At 45.5% G+C, this 17,500-nt stretch overlaps 1 protein-coding gene across 5 annotated transcripts in view; it reads right to left on the bottom strand.

Moving 5' to 3' along the window:
* TULP4 (TUB like protein 4) overlaps window positions 1-17,500 on the bottom strand; it is a 222,615-nt gene that overhangs the window by 13,226 nt on the left and 191,889 nt on the right. For 4 of the 5 annotated variants that reach the window (XM_038526439.1, XM_038526441.1, XM_038526440.1 and 1 more), the window contains 6 exons: window positions 17,127-17,293; window positions 9,211-9,435; window positions 7,939-8,173; window positions 3,320-3,464; window positions 1,842-1,901; window positions 539-683 (listed from right to left, as the gene is read on the bottom strand). In XM_038526439.1, the coding sequence (XP_038382367.1) occupies window positions 539-683; window positions 1,842-1,901; window positions 3,320-3,464; window positions 7,939-8,173; window positions 9,211-9,435; window positions 17,127-17,293 (977 nt within the window). The remainder of the gene's footprint in view (window positions 1-538; window positions 684-1,841; window positions 1,902-3,319; window positions 3,465-7,938; window positions 8,174-9,210; window positions 9,436-17,126; window positions 17,294-17,500) is intronic. The other variant, XM_038526443.1, reaches the window with a different exon arrangement.

Genomic DNA, 17,500 nt, shown 5'->3' with positions numbered 1-17,500 from the left:
GTGCAACAGAGGCCAAGTTCTACCTGGAAGCATGCTGGTAGAAACAAGGAGACAGAGAGGGTGAGCCAGGTGACCCTGGTGACCCAGGCACAGCAAATGCACAAAAGCAGAAAGAGGCCAGTCAACAGTAAGGCTGTGGTGCCTATAGGGCATCGAGGGGGACCAGGATGGAGAGACAGGCAGAGTCACCAAAGGGTCAGAAATGGCTTGAGGGAACAGAGGAGAGAAGTGTGGATATGTCTCAACCAGAGCTGCCTGTGAAAAGACTCACGTGGCAAGAGAGGGGTGTCTGAGGTGGGAAGGAGGTCCTGGGTGATAGGGTGGTCCTGGGGGACCAAAGGGCTGTGGGGGCAAGGAAGTCAAGCTCTGGTTCTCTATGCTCTGGACCTGGAATGGCAGTGACAGGCAGGGAGCCTGGGGTGGTGAGTATAGGTGTGACGTACCGAGGGCTCAGCCCCCATACAGGCATACACTGAGGAGGGGACAAAGGGCAAGGGAGCATCAGACACATGGAACTGGCACGGGCCCCAGGTGCTACCTGAGTGATGTCTTCAAAGGGAAACTCTCTTCGAGTCAGGCTGGGCGAGCCAATGGAGGGCTTGCGCATTGGCAACCGGGGAGACCGGGACATCTCCTGAGCAGCCCGGGATAGCTTGGGAGACTTGCGGGCCTCAATGTTGATCCTGTGGACACAAGGCCGGGAGGGTCAGGCCCACAGGGGCAGAGGCACCCACTGCCTCAGCCCTCTCCTCCGCGCTCTGGCAGCCACCATGGGTGCCACGTCCCCAGGGGCCAGGCCCCTTTATCCGAGCCTCTCCTGCCTGCTCTTGCCTTGTGAATATGAAGAAAGAACAGAATTGCATATTGAGTAATATATATTAAAAATACAGAGAGATTAGACCAAGTGAGTCATTTATAAGGAACCTCAGAGAATTAACTGTGGTTCGCTTTCTACTGGCTAGTAGATAAATTTAGTAATGTCCACATGCCTTCTGCATGTGGGAAAACAGCAGGTAGGAAGAGCCATTTCTCACTTTATACTTTATGACGATTTACAATTGCTACCACAATGTTAGGATTTCAACAGACTTATCTAGCCTTTTACCAGATACAATATTTAAATAAAATCTGTGTATCTACATTTTTTCTGCTGCCTCTTGATCCTACATTCTATCTCTGGTCTTTAGTTCCTCTGTAACACAGGGACACGTGTTAATGCTGGTCTACCTCACGAAAAATGCTAGAAAAATGCATATGTTAAGGTTGATGGAAGTCAGTGAGAGAAAAGCATGGAGCCTCACATATACTGCTTGAGAGTTTGATACCGAGACTCCCAAAGTCTGGGTGGACATTGGGACCGAGCTGGTTAAAGCCCTGTACAGGGACAATCAGTCTGGTTGCTGTGTGTAGGAGGATTCAACACAGGGAAAAACAGAAGGAAGGAGGACAGCCCCAGAGACGCCACATCCAGGAACTTTGAAGGGACATTTACGGGCAAAAGATTTGATTGCTTCCAGGTTAAATGTTCTCCTTTAATAAACGGGAGAGCTGAAACACTGTAGAAGTGTAGGAAAGTTCATAATTTTATTTGCAATTTTAATAAGCTTAGAATAAAGGTGAAAAAATCAATCAAACTGCTTGAGCGGCTGGATATCTATATGGGAAATACACCATACACAAAAATTAATCAGAGACTGAAGTATGAAAGCTAACACTACAAAGTTTCTGGAAAAGAACAAAAGAAAGTCTTTATGACCTAAGGGTAGACAAAGATTTCCTAAATAGGACAGAAAAAGCACTAATCATAAAAGAAGAAATTCATATTGTATTAGATCACATACGTGGCAGTTGGTATCTCTGCCAAAAGATTCACAGATAGAATACATAAAGAATCTTGCAACCTGAAGAGAGAAAAACTCAATAAGAAATGGGCAAAACATTTCACAGACACTTCACAAAAGAGGAGATCCAAATGGCCAATAAGCATATGAAAAATTGGTTAGCATCAGCAATCACTAGAGATGCTGATACCCCAACATGTCCACCAGAATGGATAAAATTATTTTCTAACAATGACAGTACAACTGGGCGCTGCTGGCAGGAACTCCAAACAGTGCAAGCACCTGGGAATACTGTTTGGCAGTTTCCAATAAAGTTAACGTGTGCTATGGCCCAGCATCTCCCCTCCTAGGTCTATACCATGGATAAATGGGCACACGTGTCCACAAAAAGTCTTGTATAAGAACGTCTACAATGGTTTTATTTATAATAGCCCCAAACTGGAAACTACCAAAGAGCAACCATTGGTAAAAAGCATAAACAAATTGGAAATCACCGAGCAAAGAAAGAAAAACTACCGACACACACAACACAAATGAATCTCAGTCATTATCTTGAGCAAAAAAAGTCAAATAAAAAAGGGGTGTGTATTGTTTGGTGCCATTTATGTGAAGTTCAAGAAAAGTAAAACTAGCCTGTGGTGACAGAAGTTTCCACAGTGATTGCTCTGGGGCGTGGGGATAGAATGGGAAGGGGCACGCGGAACTTTTCAGGGTGATGGAAATGTTATCTTCAACTGGATGGTAGATACTCTGCTTTATCAACTGCACAGTAAATCACGTCTTTGAGGTCTGGGCAGGTAGTGTCTGCACATGACTTAAATCTCAATTTTGCAGAGCATCACAGAATTCTGGAGCTAAAGAGAACTTAGTGAAGATCTGGCCCAGCCTTTACCTTCTATAGATACAGAAACTGGCACCGGGGTCATGGATCCCGTCCAGGTTATACCTGAGGTCATAGAGCCTTCGAAAGTGGAGCCAGGAGTGGAGGGGGCTCTTAACTATCCGCTCTTAATTTTCTGCCATTTTTGAGGACAACCCTTTGGCATATGAATTTTTTTTAGTTTATGATTTATTTCCAATTATAGCATTGTAGGGTATTTAATTTGGCATTCTTTCCAATGCCCTACATACATCACACTCACTGTAAAACCTTCTTGCTTTTCTCAAACTGGGAGAGCAAACGAGCAAGCCAGGGCTATGGCCACCCCATGCCGCCCACTGTTAGTACAGACCCTGAGGAGTTCTGAGGGCTTAGCAAACTTCCTAGGGGTGCATTTTTCTATCCAGAGGAGAGAAGAAAGGAAAGTTGTCATTGTCACCGGCAAACCTTCCAGATGAAAGGCACAGGGATGCCCTCTTGCAGGGCTCTTCTGGTGTCGGCGTCAATGGGATTCTGCTGCAGATATGACGCAGACAGCTGCAGCAGCACAGATGAAGAAGAACAGCCCTGGGGAAGGGGATGGGGGTGGTGAGATTACCTTGGGAGTTTGGGTGACTTGCTAGCTCGGGAGATTTTGGGGGATTTCTTGGCAGCCCAGTCGTCACTCAGTTCTACGTCACTGGAGTCCGAGCAGTTGCAGCTGTCCAGCATGGCGGAGATCAAGCTGTTTCCGTAGATTTCATCTGGTGAGACACAACCAGCAGAGTCTGAAAGTGCTATCAGTTAGACAGTAATGAGGATCATTATCACTGGAAACTCCAGGACGGATCGACTCTACAGGCCAGCATGTTAAGTTCAGAGGTTGAAAGAGAAAGCACCAGAGTATGGTTTCCCTTTAAAGTTTTTATGCTGTAACATTTTCTAAGCAAAAGGAGGCAATAACTTCTACTGTTATCAAAGCAGGCACGGAATTTCAGTGCCTCTGGAACGTACAGAATAGTCTGGCAGTGTTTACTGCGCCAAAAGCGGGAACTTCCCAGCACACCAGGCATCCATCTGGGTTCACGTGGGTTTGCAGGCAGCCGGGGGACCCAGGCCCAGCAAGGGGCTTGCTGACTCATGGGCTCCTCAAGAACCTGTTTCTGACCTGAGGCCTCCCAAGGCCTCTGCTGGTTTTGGGCCTGCTCTGGACTAGAGACCTGACAGGTTGGGTCCACTGTGGGGACTCCCAGAAGTTTATGCTGGCCTCCTTCGAGCAGTAGCTGGAAGGTAGTGCTGTGCAGGAGGCCTGTCTGTGGCAGCCCTGGGCTCTACTGGGGGTGCCTGAACATAAGTCGCTTGAGACAATTTTCACCATCGGCCACCAGGCAGAAGGCTGAAGATGGTGTGCACAGAGGTTGGGCCACGATGAAACTGCAGAATAGATGAAGGTCATGTCTGACACTTCCTTGAGAACCTTCTCCTTTGCTGCCTCCCTCCCACTCCTCACGTCCCTTCACTCCCCAAACCCTGTTCTGCCTTCACTGTAGGTACCTCAGCTTCAGAATCACTTTGTTTTGCTGACAAAACCCTCATTCCCTCAAGGCTCCAAGAATCTTGCCAGGTCATAAAAAAGCTGAATTGTCCAACTGCAATGAAATAACTCATGGACTTTGAGTTTATCATTCAAAAGAGCTGTTTACATTTGAAAGGATGAGTTTGCTAATATGTTTCTGAACATATGGAGTGGACATCTGTGACAGGGACCGATCGGAGGCCCCTGGAGGCAGAGGAGAATGGCTTGGTATGCTACCTGGAAGCAGGCTGGTATAGGCCCACATCACCCTCTTCTTCAACTACTTCCCTATCAGAAGGCATGACCTGCAAATACAGCAAGCTAGGGTGGTGTCACCTGAGTTTGGTCAGATAAAAAGGCTTAATTCACATGCCCTGAGTAGCGCTTTATGTAAACCTGAGGAATCACTTAGTCAAAAGATTCCTGGACATGGTTCCAGAAAGCATGTAAATCCACAGAAAACTCGTGTGTGCTCATAAGCACAGAGCCCATTCACCGGCCTGAGGAAATTCAGTTATGTGCTGTTCACTCGGCTCCTGACCTACTGGCTAATCCACAATTTCACAGCTGCTATATGGCAGGCCATTTGCTTATTTCCTTTACTCATGTCCTACTCCTTTTGGGCTGCTGAAACCAAATGCTACAGACTGGGTTACTTCCAACCACAGAAACTTAGGTGTCTGTTCTGGAGGCTAAGGTCGGAGATGAGGGTGCCAGCATGATCAGGTCCTGACCTGCAGTCAGCCACCCTGTCGCAGTGTGCTCACATGGCCTCTCCTTAAGAGTGTGTCTGTAGAGACAAAGATCTCTACCTCTTTTCCTACAAGGCCACCAATCCCCCTGGAGTAAGACTCTACCCTGACAGCCTCATTGCACCTTCATCACTCCCTGAAAGCCCTGTCTCCAAATACAGTAGCATTGCAGGAAAGGGCTTCAACATATAAATTTTGTTTTAAAGATTTTATTTATTTATTCATGAGAGACACACAGAGAGAGGCAGAAACATTGGCAGAGAGAGAAGCAGGCTCCATGTAGGGAACCTGATGTAGGACTTGATCTTGGGACTCCAGGATCACACCCTGGGCGGAAGGCAGTGCTCAACTGCTGAGCCACCCAGGCATCCCCAGCATATGAATTTCTAGGAGGACAAAAGCTCTAAGGATTCCTTTTAGAAAATCGTAGATATTTGCTAAAAACAAAAACAAAAAAACCACTCTCAGTTACAGAAATACAGACTGGTAATTTTGAGGAGGGTGTCTTTTCAGTTGCCTGGAGAACACCTACAACAGCAGGTCACAGGCTCTGGGAGCCCAAATGGCAGCTGGGTGTCGGCAGCTGTAGACTTGGAGGCCTCGCTGGATGGGGATAAAGGGCAGGCCTGGCAACCTGTATTTAGATAAAAACCTCAGGTGATCGGTGGGCAGGTGGCCCTTGGGCTGCATTCTGAGAAGTAATGACGTGCAGGCTTGAAACAGTTAATGAGCTCACGAGAAATTCCCGACTACCCGAAGTCAGGACTCGTCCTCCTCTGAGCCCGTTTACACGTACCATTTGGTTGGCAATTACTCATATTTGCCTTGTGACATGGCTTCTATTTTTGTCTTGAGGTATTAAAATCTTGACATTTTTACTGAACTTTTCAAGTGTTAAGTTGCCTTGTCACCCAAAAGGGTTTATAAACTCCCTGAAAGCAGGGAAAGCGGAGACACCCTGGTGTGGCCTCATAAGCACTGGGGACTCAGAGACCACAGACCAAGGGAGCATGGAATACACACTGGTGATCTGCTGCTGGGCTTTATAACTTTTTGATTCTCTTCACTACAAAAATAAAACGTCCAAAAAAAAAAAAAATAAAATAAAACGTCCTATTTCCCAGAGGACTGCAAGCACTTAAGTCTGTCTGCGTTTTATATGAGCTGGACGTGAACGGTAAGGAGACGCTGGCACTGGGACGGGGCCAGGCTCCTGGCTGGCACGGAGTCTGGGAGGCTGCAGCCTCTGCGCCCTACAGCACTCCTGGCCTGCTTCTTCTGTCCTATTTTTAGTGGGGAATTTAGGCACCCAGGACAGAAGCAAGCTCTTCATGTCCGTTCCCTTCAACATTCAGTCTGAGTACAGGTTTTATAAACTTGTGCACATGGTGGGGAGCCTTAGAGACCACGATCTCCTTCCTGGAGAAGGCGACCCCATGTACACCTACCCCACCCTCTCCAGGCACTGCTCCTTACCGACTGCCCTCCTCCCTTCCCCTTCAAGGGCGGCACCCACTGCTCTCCTATTCTCCTCTCTTGCCCTGCTTCCTTCTGAATCTTGTCTCCCCTCCTTTCTACCCAACTCCTTACTAGCCTTCAGTTCTACTCACTCTTGGTACTAGTTCAGTGTGTGAACCAAAAGACAAACAAATGGACTAATATCCAATATGTTCAAGTACAGATTTACTGCTCTCAATTTTATACAGTAACACAGACAGCAGAATGCAGCCAGAGATGTTGAAGGAATAATGAAGAACAGATAGAGGTGGGGCAACGGTATGAAATATGTGAGTGAGCAAGCACACCAGGTTGAAAGAACCCACCACACTGTGACACCAGCATATCACCATGGCTTCAGGGATATGAGGGGCAGAGACCAGTGTGACCAGTGGGAGAAAGAGGAGTGAGAAGTGGAGAGGAGTGTGCATCCAGGAAACAAATCCCTTTCAACTCAGGTTGTGTCAAGGTCAGGTGCTTGCCAGGCACCAGGGTACAGAGAGGACTCAGTTCTCTCTGTCCAGGCCCTCAGGATGCAGAGGGGCAGACAGAGCCTGGCACAATGACCAGCAGCAGCCCGAGTGATGGGCGACTGACACAGGAGGCAGTGTTTCTTGCTGTGAGGAGCAGGGTTTCACAGGGGGCAGCAGAACGTCTGAGCTGGCAAATACTGCTGGTGGGGGCACATGGCCTCAGCCGTCACTCCGTCACTGGCTTAGGACACTGGGCAAGCATCCATGGTACAAAGGGAAACAGCAAAGCCCCTTTTCTCCAGAGGCTCACAGTCTAGGACGGCAGAGACAAGCATGCAGCAAGTGGCCAGAATACACCTAGCGAATAACCAAGATCAGTACAGGAGAGGGTTCTTAGAAGGGAAGAGTGATTTATCAGGTCAAAATCTTTATGGATGCGCAAGGAATCTTCCTTGGTAATCAGCTAAAAAGCAGCTCACAGTGGATTAGTAAGGAGCAGAAGTAAGATTCTAGCAGGAGGCTGAGGAATGGGCTGAAGATCTGGAGCTTTTAATTCTATCACTTGCTCTGGGAGGGCAGAGATGTACCTCACTATTAATTTGGAGCTTGTCTCAACAGTAATGAAGGCCCTTGGTAACACCTGATAAGAAACTAAAAGAGGAATCTATAGATCCCAGAAAGCCTGTGCCAGCTTCCCCCTGGCGGATAGCTGAGGTCTCCCCTATCCTGTGGCCACAATCACATGAAGTCTTACAGAATGCTGGTAAAAACCCATCAGAAAGTACATGTAGAGAATAACAGAGAATAGCTTCAATACAGTTTTGGAAACCACGCAGCTTACATTTCGTAAGTAGGCACTGTCTTTGACTGGCTGTCAGGAATACTATTCCTCACCCACACCTAAAAACAAGGTCTTAGGCTCTCTGGTGTGGAGGCCCACCTGATTTGCTATCTGTCCGGGGATCCATGATGACGAACTCTGGCCGCAGCTTGCTGATGCGCCGCCCCTTGAGGATGGGCACGAGCCCACCCAGGTACTCCAGGTAGAGGGTGTAGCACGGACCGCCCACCTCTGGGTCATCCTCCGTGCGCTTCATGGTACAGTGCAGACGCTCATTGCCCGCGGAGGGGTAGCTGACAAAGTCTCTCATGTTGTTGGGATCTGGAATTGGGGGCTGGAGGCAGGACAAGGAAAGGAAAGAGCATGGACATCAGTGGTTACTACAACAGAGTACTGGCTGGTAGCTTCGGGAGGGTTAACCATGTGTTGTGGAACAGCAATTCTTAACTGTGGGTGCACATAAGAATCTCCTAGGAGCTTGAAAAAAGTCCTTAAGCTAGGATCCCACCTCAAACAATGAAACTGGAATCTTGAGGGCAGGGGGCTGGGCAGGTATGTTTTTCAAAAACTCCCTGTGTGATTTTAATGTGCAGCTGGAGTTGAGAATCAATTGGTACATGACCGAGATTGTAAAGCAATTTGAAAAAACATCACAACAGAGTCTACAACTGATTCTTTGGGGAAAAAGTCACCTTGAACAAGTCAATCTGATACTTAGAAGCAGAGACAGAATACAGACAAGAGAATGCAAGAAAGAATGTAAGGTGCAGAGGCCCTAAGGTTAGTGGGAAGACCCGCACTTGAACCACAGCTGGCAGACCTATGGCACACACCACCAATGAACACATTAATTCTCAAGTTACTGTCCATGTAAAGGACGAGTGACAGCGTGTGCTGAGGGCGGTGGCGGGGGGGGGGGGGGCGGTCACCCCTCGTCAGCATATGGCTCAATCTTCAGGACAGGGCTCAATCTGACCATTTCTGTAGCTAGCAATGGAACAAGCTACTCAAACTTCTAGGAATGGGTTTCCCATCTTTCTGAAGCATCTGCCAGGAAGGCAGGATTAAACAAGGCAGGCTGATCATCAGAATGGCATGGCAATCAACCTCTGAATATGGCCTTTGCTGCGAGAAAGCTTATGCCCCTCATACAAGGTGAGTCTCTGGTGGATACTAGTGGTGCCAGGGACAGACCACGCTTGGAGCATTTATCACCCAGATACTCTTAGCCAAGGAGAAGCAGACATGACTTTTGCAAGCTGGCTCTCGGATTCTTGCTCACCTTCTCTGACTCTGCCTTTCTGGACAGCCCTCTGGGAGAAGGGAGCCAAGGGGAAGAGGAAGTGAAGAAGGAGGGTGGACAGACTTTACCTTGATGGTAGGGATGAAGGCGGTGGAGAGGTAAGAGCAAAGGCGGGGGGGCAACGTCAGCTTGCTGACGTCCTTGTCTTCTCGAAGGGCGCTGGCGATGGCCTGCTGGCACAGCAGCTGCAGGCTGGACACACGGTGCTCCACGCGCACCACATATAGGGCTGGTCCCGAAGCCATCAGCAGCCGCGAGTCCCGGTGTCCCCAGCAGATGGAGACGATGGGGCGCTGCCAGGAAGTGAAGGAGGCTACACTTAGGCTTTGCTTTGTTCTTGTGGTAAAGTACATAAGACCTTGCACGCATATGTCAAACAAAATAAACTGACCAAATAGTTTCAGAGAATATTGGTTTTAAAAATGATAGACAATGAAATACTACATCACAGAAATTCAGCATTCTCATTGGAAAACAGTCGGGTCCCCAGGACAGAATGCAAAACACTGGAATTGTTTTGCAAAGTTCTTTTATGCGTATTGTCTCATTTGATTTAGTGCCATAAAACCCAACTTATCTCTGTGTAATGATGTCTCTATTAGAAGATGCACTTACCTTGGGGTACAGTAACTCACATTCCTTACTGAAACTCTGGTTATCTGGATCCCTGAGAAACCAGTGGTCACTCCTGTGGCTTGGGGAGGTGGTGAGGAGGTAGACCAGAAGCCCTTCCCTTCTGTCTCAACAAGGAGCATTTCTAAGTGAAATCGACCCTGCAGCTAGACTCACATGCTGTGTGACCTGGGGAATGCTATACAGCCCTAGGATATCTCCCATGTTCTCAGGAGTGAAATGGGAGCTGTGAGGACTAAAGGAGAGAGATGTCAAAGGTGTTTCTGAGACCTGTCATAGGCTATCACCCACAGACCCTGAATCACAGGCACCCTCAGCTGCCCTCGAGCTAAGGGCCAGAGGAAGAAAGCAGAAAGCTATTGGGGAAGAAGACAGTGGCGGGGGGACATGCAGTTCTAGCAGTGGCCATTTCTGGGAGTTGTGGCTACCACTGCTTTGAAAGGATAAGCTGAAATCCAAATATGGAAGTCAGAAACTAGTTGTATTAAACAAACTCCAAGGCTCAGGGGTATGAGCTAAGTAATATCCACCACGGAAGAAAGGAGGAGGTGGAGGGCTGTGACCAGGAAGCCAAGGGAGAATTGGTTCATTCCTGTCCAACTGGATGGGGCTCTAATTTAGGGAAGTCTTGAGGGACTGCAAAGATCAGAAGTGGGGTGTCAGGTCTATTACAGGAGTGATGGGAGCAGAATTTTCACAACACTTTAGTGACAATGAAGACACTTGCTTAAAATAGCCTCCAGGGTCAGCTAATCCTGGTTTCAACTTCAAAACAAAACACAGGCTGAAGATAACTCCATCTTCTCTTTACAACTCTGTGAGCCCGGGCAGGGTGGGTTGGGACCAGAGCCATGGCCCCTGGAGGAGGACCATGGAGCTGGGAACTCAAGTGTGCGGGTGTCCAGAGTACTTCCACTTGGGCCTCCATACAAGAGGATCCCACATGTGGGGCAGACCCCACAGAAGGCTGGTTAATTTAGAGTAAGCCGTAATTACTATCAGAGACAAAGTAGATAATGCACAACCCTCCGTAAGTGCAGGTTATATATTTATCTTCCTGTCCCCTCTGTCCCGCCTTCTGCATTTCATATTAGCAGTTAATACATGTTTTGGGAGGATCTTACATAAAATCATCTTTATGATAAGTATTTGTCTCTTGTATCTTTGTACAAAGAAATTTAAACCACTTACGCAGACTTTCAAAGTGTATGAAAATTCTCTCTTACAGCTTCATGAGCACATACAGCATCTCATTTCATCCTTTCACTCCTGCCATGTAGGTCACTACTCCCATTTACCACACCAGGAACTTGACACTCAGAGAGGATAAGTGCCTTGCTACAGTGAATATCCAGGGAAGCCATCATTCTTACCCACTTCCCTTCAACCCCACCACTTGTGCTCACTCTACAAGGTGCTCCCTTCTCTGGTCCATATAGCACACCACCACCTATAGAGTGTATAATGCCCCATGAACAAATTAAACTGTTGGTCACAAATAAAGTAAGAGACCCAAATTGTCCCTTAATCCATCCAGTCAAGGCTATTTTACTCAGAAACCAGCTGGATAATATGTCTGTAGAAGAGGCAAATAGAAGGAGAAACAGGCTACATCATTAGCAAATGGACAATGACCAGGATGATTCATTATGGCAGAAAAGAATCCGAAGATCACATGGACCCCAAGTGGAGATAAATTAGCCAGAGGTGCTGTTAGGTGCATGAGACAGCAAGAGGACGGCCCGTCTGGAAGGTGGGGAAGGAGACTGTGCTACCACTCTGCGCATGGCATCCATGAGGAAACACACTTCTCCACAAGGAGGACTGAAAGGCTGGAAAGGGTGAAAACCAGAACTCAGAGCACAGAGCAGGAGGTATGCGGCCTGTGGAAGCGACCCCTTCGGGGGCTCCACGGGGGAGCTGTCATCCAGAGCAGATTACTGGGAAGTACTGAGAATGCCAACAGGGATTTACAGCACAGTAATCTGGGATGAGCATTCACTTACTTGCCCACATCAGTAATTGTCTGTCTCAGTAAAGGGGAGATTTATGCTCATGTAAGTTATTTTTATAGCATATACTCTCTGTAAGATGATAAAATAGCAAAATAAATACTGGTGCCTTTCTATACTAAATTTTAAGGATATTATTAGAGAAATAAAGAAGAATTTACAGACAGTGGGAGCTGATTCTCTTGTCTGAAGGTCTGAGGTCTCCCTGATGTGGGGAAATTGATTACTGTAATTCCCACTGAGGAGAGAAGAGTGACAGTGGGCCATGACCTCAGGATACCTTTAAGTCCTGTAAGCCTGTAGAAAGACTAGATAACTATTTATTTGAAAGCTGCTAAGAGACTGCATCTTAAATGTTCTTCCCATGAAAAAGAAACGGCAATTACATTTTGTGATAGAGGTGTTAGTGAACCTTATGATGGCAATCCTATTGCCATACATAAGTGTATCAGATCCACACTTGTATACTTGAAATTTACACAACCTTCGTGTCAACTCAACAGAGTTGGAAATAAACAAATGAGAAACCACTCATGAAATCCTCTTATATCTTTTTAAATATTTTTACACCGTTTTTATATGTCACTTTACATTATTAAAGTCTCCTTTCCTTTTGATGCTGACTTTTCAGTACTGCTTACAGGGACTCCAGCCTACAAATGGACTGTTGTAAGGCAAGTGCACATGCCTGCAGACATACAGGGTGGGGTGTGTGGTGTCTCAATTCAGCTGCCACCCAATCAGTGATTTCTGCCCTCTGACACCTAGGATCTGCGGCGCCAGCAGAGCATGAATCCACTGTCTGCCTGCCCACAGCCCTCACCCACAGAGCACCATCCTCCCTAAGAACTGCCCACCAACCAGGATTAGCTACAGAAGAGAAACGTACCAAATGTTTAATTCCAGTAAACCTGGGAATAGATAAGAGTGCACACTAACACAACTCCCACAGCTGAATGCTTTTGTTTGAACAGCTGCTGTCTGCTAGGGAAAAACTCAGCCATAAATCTGTGGACTTAATCTTTCTCTCAAATCACACAAAATGACAATTTTTAGAACCGATGGCTAGAACTGTGAAGTTGGTAACATTCAAATCTTAATTTGTGTGGGAAGTTCACATACTTTGCATGTCTAAATCCAAGGCAAAAGGACAAGAAGATGATCTACATTTCAGGGAGCATCGGTGTGGCAGGAATCTAGTGCTTTAGTGCGTTTGAGGGAACAAGGGGAGGCATTACTCAGCTGGAGAGAGATGCTATTTGTATGGAGCTTTGGTGAGTGGTTAACACACAGTCGAGTTGTGTCTTTCCCTGTCTCACCATCTGATACTGAGCCCATGAGGGAGCAGGTCAGTCTGCTCCTTGGCTACAGAGTGAGGATTGTACTAGTAAGTGGTCAGCTTCAGCTCCCCTGACACATGAAGCCTTATTTCCTGCTGCTATACAACAGCCACCACACACTCATCCAGTCACTTCTTCATCTGTGGAGCCATCAGTTATTCAGTTAATGATTTGTTAGATGTACACAATGGGTCAGACACACTCTTAAGTGTTGGGGACCAACTCTGAACAAAGTAAGCTTCCTGCTCTCATGGAGCTGCCACTCTGAGGTGGGACAGGGAGCAAGATGCACATCTGATCCTCTGATATGGACTATCTGATCACGTCAGGTAGTGAGGCAGGGCAGAAGGGGCTTGTGAGAGAGCAAGGGGGTCGTTTCAGACAGTGTGGAGGACAGAAGACCGCTCCAACAAGGTAGTTTCAGCAGAGGCCTGACTGAGGTGGGAGTTTATTTATTTGGAAACATTGAAAGCTTCCTCACTGCACTGCTATTTTTGTATCTGCAGTGAGCTGCATGGAGTCCTCTAAGAATTTAAGAGGAATAAAAAACAGGATCTTCTTTCCATATTAAAGATAAGCTGCTCAAGCAAGTGAAAAGACAACAGAAAACCAAAAGGGTCAAAGCCAGGAGGCATCTGGCTGTCATAAGGAGGAACCACAAGGCTGTCTGAACCCACAGTTTCTGGCTGACGAGGACCTTGGGCTGAGAACCAGGGATAGGGCCCACTGAGGCATCCGGTCCTATGGGTGTCAGAGCACCCTCCTGGTCTCCCACAGTTGCTGCAGCTCTGCCCCTTCTTTCTGCAGCTCCCCTAGACAGTGGGATGGTCTCAGTCTTAGAGGAAATGTACTTCAAATGTCTAATATCTAATATTTGAAGGGGATGTCTAATGTTTGTACAGGTGTGTACAAAGGGAATGTCTGATGTGTATACAAGGAAGGAAAGTTTTCTAGAACAGTTCACTTTTAAATAGACCAAGTTGAGACCAGTTACCATCAAACTATGTTGGCTGGAGCCATGGACAGTTGTGAATGTTAAGCTATAATGAGTTGGCCACTGACTAAGGTATAGTAGTAAAAGCTAGCTCAGCATTCAGGCACCCACATTTCAGTTTTAAAAGAGCATACCATTCTTGTATCCTGAAAGCAGACAAACCCAGGAAGGGCCTTCTCATCTATTTATAGCAAACCAAGGAGAAAGCACTCCTGGGGCAGCTTCGTAAGAATAGGCACAGTGAGTCCCCAACCAAAGGGGGCAATGTACACCTTTGCTAATGGACTCTCCTGGAGTAGAGTCGATTCGATCACCATAAAGGCAATCTCTCATTTCATTTTTCGTTTCCATACCACCTTTTCCTCTCCCTTCTTGGTTTTTAATCCAGATATCTTATATCAACAACTAAACCTTACAAAATATAAGCTGACTCTGCTAACAGACCTTTCATGCAAAAAAAAATTCATAAAGCTGAAGCAAAACCAATCAAACAACCAAAACCCCAAACCCAAATTACTACGTTTTGCAAACTTCAATCAGTAATGCTAACTCTAAAAAATCCGTTGTCAGATTTACAGATACGCAATTACATATAGTTGGTCACAGAAATAGCTAATGAGGTAAATTACAGAATTTTCAATTACAACAGGTAGAAAGGAAAGGAAAATAAATTGCAGTATATTTCCTTATAAGAGCTTCAGCCACTGGCATTGCTGTTATGAGTAAATCAGGAGAATCAATTTTAAAGCTGAGGTTACCGCAAGTTTGTGCCCAGCAACAGCTTTGTACGCAATAACCTACAATCTAATTAACTTGGAAATAAATTATCCAATCTAAATTGCATTTAGTTCTTTCTATAAACAGCCCAATAAATTTCCTAACTTCCTTCCTAAATGTCCCTGCCTTTGGACAACTTGAATAGCATAGCACAGAAAACATGTGATTTTAGAATCATTACAGAAAAAAATTAGGTTGGTGCTATCTATATAATTAATGTTGATTTTTAAATAGCTTCATTATTTAGCTTTATAATATTGAGGCAATTTTTTCAATGGTTGAAACAGATCCCCAAATGAAAAAAAGAATAATGTACTAAAATGCTGAGACACTATATGGGTATTTTTCCTCAAAGGAAGATAAGCTAAGCTCCCCTCTTATCTCTGAGCTCCAATCAGTTAAAATTCAACACCTATTGCTAGTTTCACATTACAGTTGATGAGAACGTCTGCAATGGCTGAGGCCGCTCAACCTCTACCATATTTTAGGCACAGTGACGATCAGAGAAATGGAAGACAATGTGGTCTTTGACTTCAAGAATATAAGTAGACAAAAAGTGTATTAAGTATCAGAAATATCAAACATCCCAACGGGATGCTTCACAGAGAAGCAGTCATTGGCACTTTACAAAAGGAAGTAACTGGGTTAGCATTAAGGATGATGGATTTCCCCATGCTGAGATTCCTTCTACATTCCTTGGAGAAGGAACAGAATATTAGCAGGAGGGGTATCCTGAGTCAGACAGAATAGAGGACAATTCTGAATGTACCTGGAGTTTGTTTCAGCACTTCAATTCACAAATATTCTAGTAAATGTAAAAGCCTTATTAACTGAGAAAGAGCTGGAAAGTCCCACCCTCTCTTACACTTATATTTTTAGTTAGGCTAGGGTCAGAAAAGGCAGCATGATATCTGACTGAGAAGGCACCTAGCCTACTGGTTCAAACTATCAACAGAAAGAATTAAAGAAAGCATATGTTCACAACTGTTCATAAATCAATCCACCAAGCAAATATTTACTGAGCACTTATAGGCAATGAACTGGCAGTTTCAGTTTTGTAAGATGAAAAAGTTCTGGAGATTGGCTAATGTACTGAAATGTACACTTAAAAATTATTTAAAATGGTAAATTGTAAGTCAAGTGTATTTTTCACAAATAAAAAAAAATATATTTAAATAATGAATGTCTACAACTAATTACAAATTTCCCCAAATCAGGTATATCTGCCTCTTTGAGCTGGGTAAGGTTAGGATGTAAGACTCTAGAGTTTGTTATCACCCCTGTCAATCTTCAACTCACTGTCAGGCCCATCTCCATTATACCCCACTAAGAATTTCATCCTCCGGGGCAGCCCAGGTGGCTCAGCGGTTTAGTGCCACCTTCAGCCCGGGGTGTGATCCTGGAGACCTGGGATTGAATCCCATGTCAGGCACCTTGTGTGGAGCCTGCTTCTCCCTTTGCCTGTGTCTCTGCCTCTCTCTCTCTCTCAGTGTCTCTCATGAGTAAATAAATAAAATCTTTAAAAAAAAAAAAAAAAGAATTTCATCCTCCATGAAAGCTGATCCAGATAAGAAGTGAACTGATCTAAAGATCTCTGGAAAATAAAAATAAGAAACGGCTACCTGTGCATACTTTCCTAAAGATCTTTAAGCCTTTTTTTTTTTTTTTTTAAGATTTTCATTTATTTATTCATGAGACACAGAGAGAGAAAGAGGCAGAGACACAGGCAGAGGGAGAAGCAGGCTCCATGCAGAAAGCCTGATGTGGGACTCGATCCCAGGACTCCAGGACCACACCTGAGCCAAAGGCAGACACTCAATTGCTGAGCCACCCAGGCATCCCAGATCTTTAAGCCTTTTTACCTACTGTTTAATAATAACTTAGTTCAAATGTAAAAGTCATTACTGGCATAAAAACCAAAGTCAGAAAGAATAAATGAAGATTCAGCACACACTTCTTTAAGTTTCTAATTTCTACTTTGGACTGATAATAAACAGCAGCTCACTGTTTACTCACTGTCCACTCTTTTGAGTGGAGAATGTTAAGAAAGTATTCTGGTTAAAGGCAAAAACTTCTTTCTCCCTTATTTTTTCTGGTTTATACTCCATAATTTAATTAAGGTCAAAGAAAGACTAAAATCTGTTGAAGATAATTACAGTAAGGAAAACCAACTTTCAGTATTTAATGGAGTTCAGCATCACAATGAATGTCTTGACACACATCCTTACTTGCACAAGCGTGTCCAGAGTGAAGATGTGTTCCCCCCGGACATTGTAGAACTTGACCATAGCATTCTTCAGAAGTGGGCCATTGGGGAGGTCACCAAGCTGAGTTTGCCGTTCCATACCAGCGACGGCCAAGAGGTCTCCCTGTGTGCACCACTGGGTCACCACCTCTGAAATCACAAAGAAAATGGTCAGCACGATGACATGACCCTCCCTGAACTGTCATATAAGTGGTTTAGAAAACAGAGCTGCTTAGCAAATACGAGGTGGTTCTTCTGCTTTTTCTCATGAAGACAACAGCTACTCATTTCTCTGAAGATAATACAGACTCTGCTTAAACAGGTGTCTGTTACGGGATGGCGAGCGCAGCTCCTCTG

This window comes from Canis lupus, chromosome 1, assembly GCF_011100685.1.
Source record: "Canis lupus familiaris isolate Mischka breed German Shepherd chromosome 1, alternate assembly UU_Cfam_GSD_1.0, whole genome shotgun sequence".
Classification (NCBI taxonomy): Eukaryota; Metazoa; Chordata; class Mammalia; order Carnivora; family Canidae; genus Canis; species Canis lupus.
This window is presented reverse-complemented; position numbering and strand designations above follow the sequence as displayed.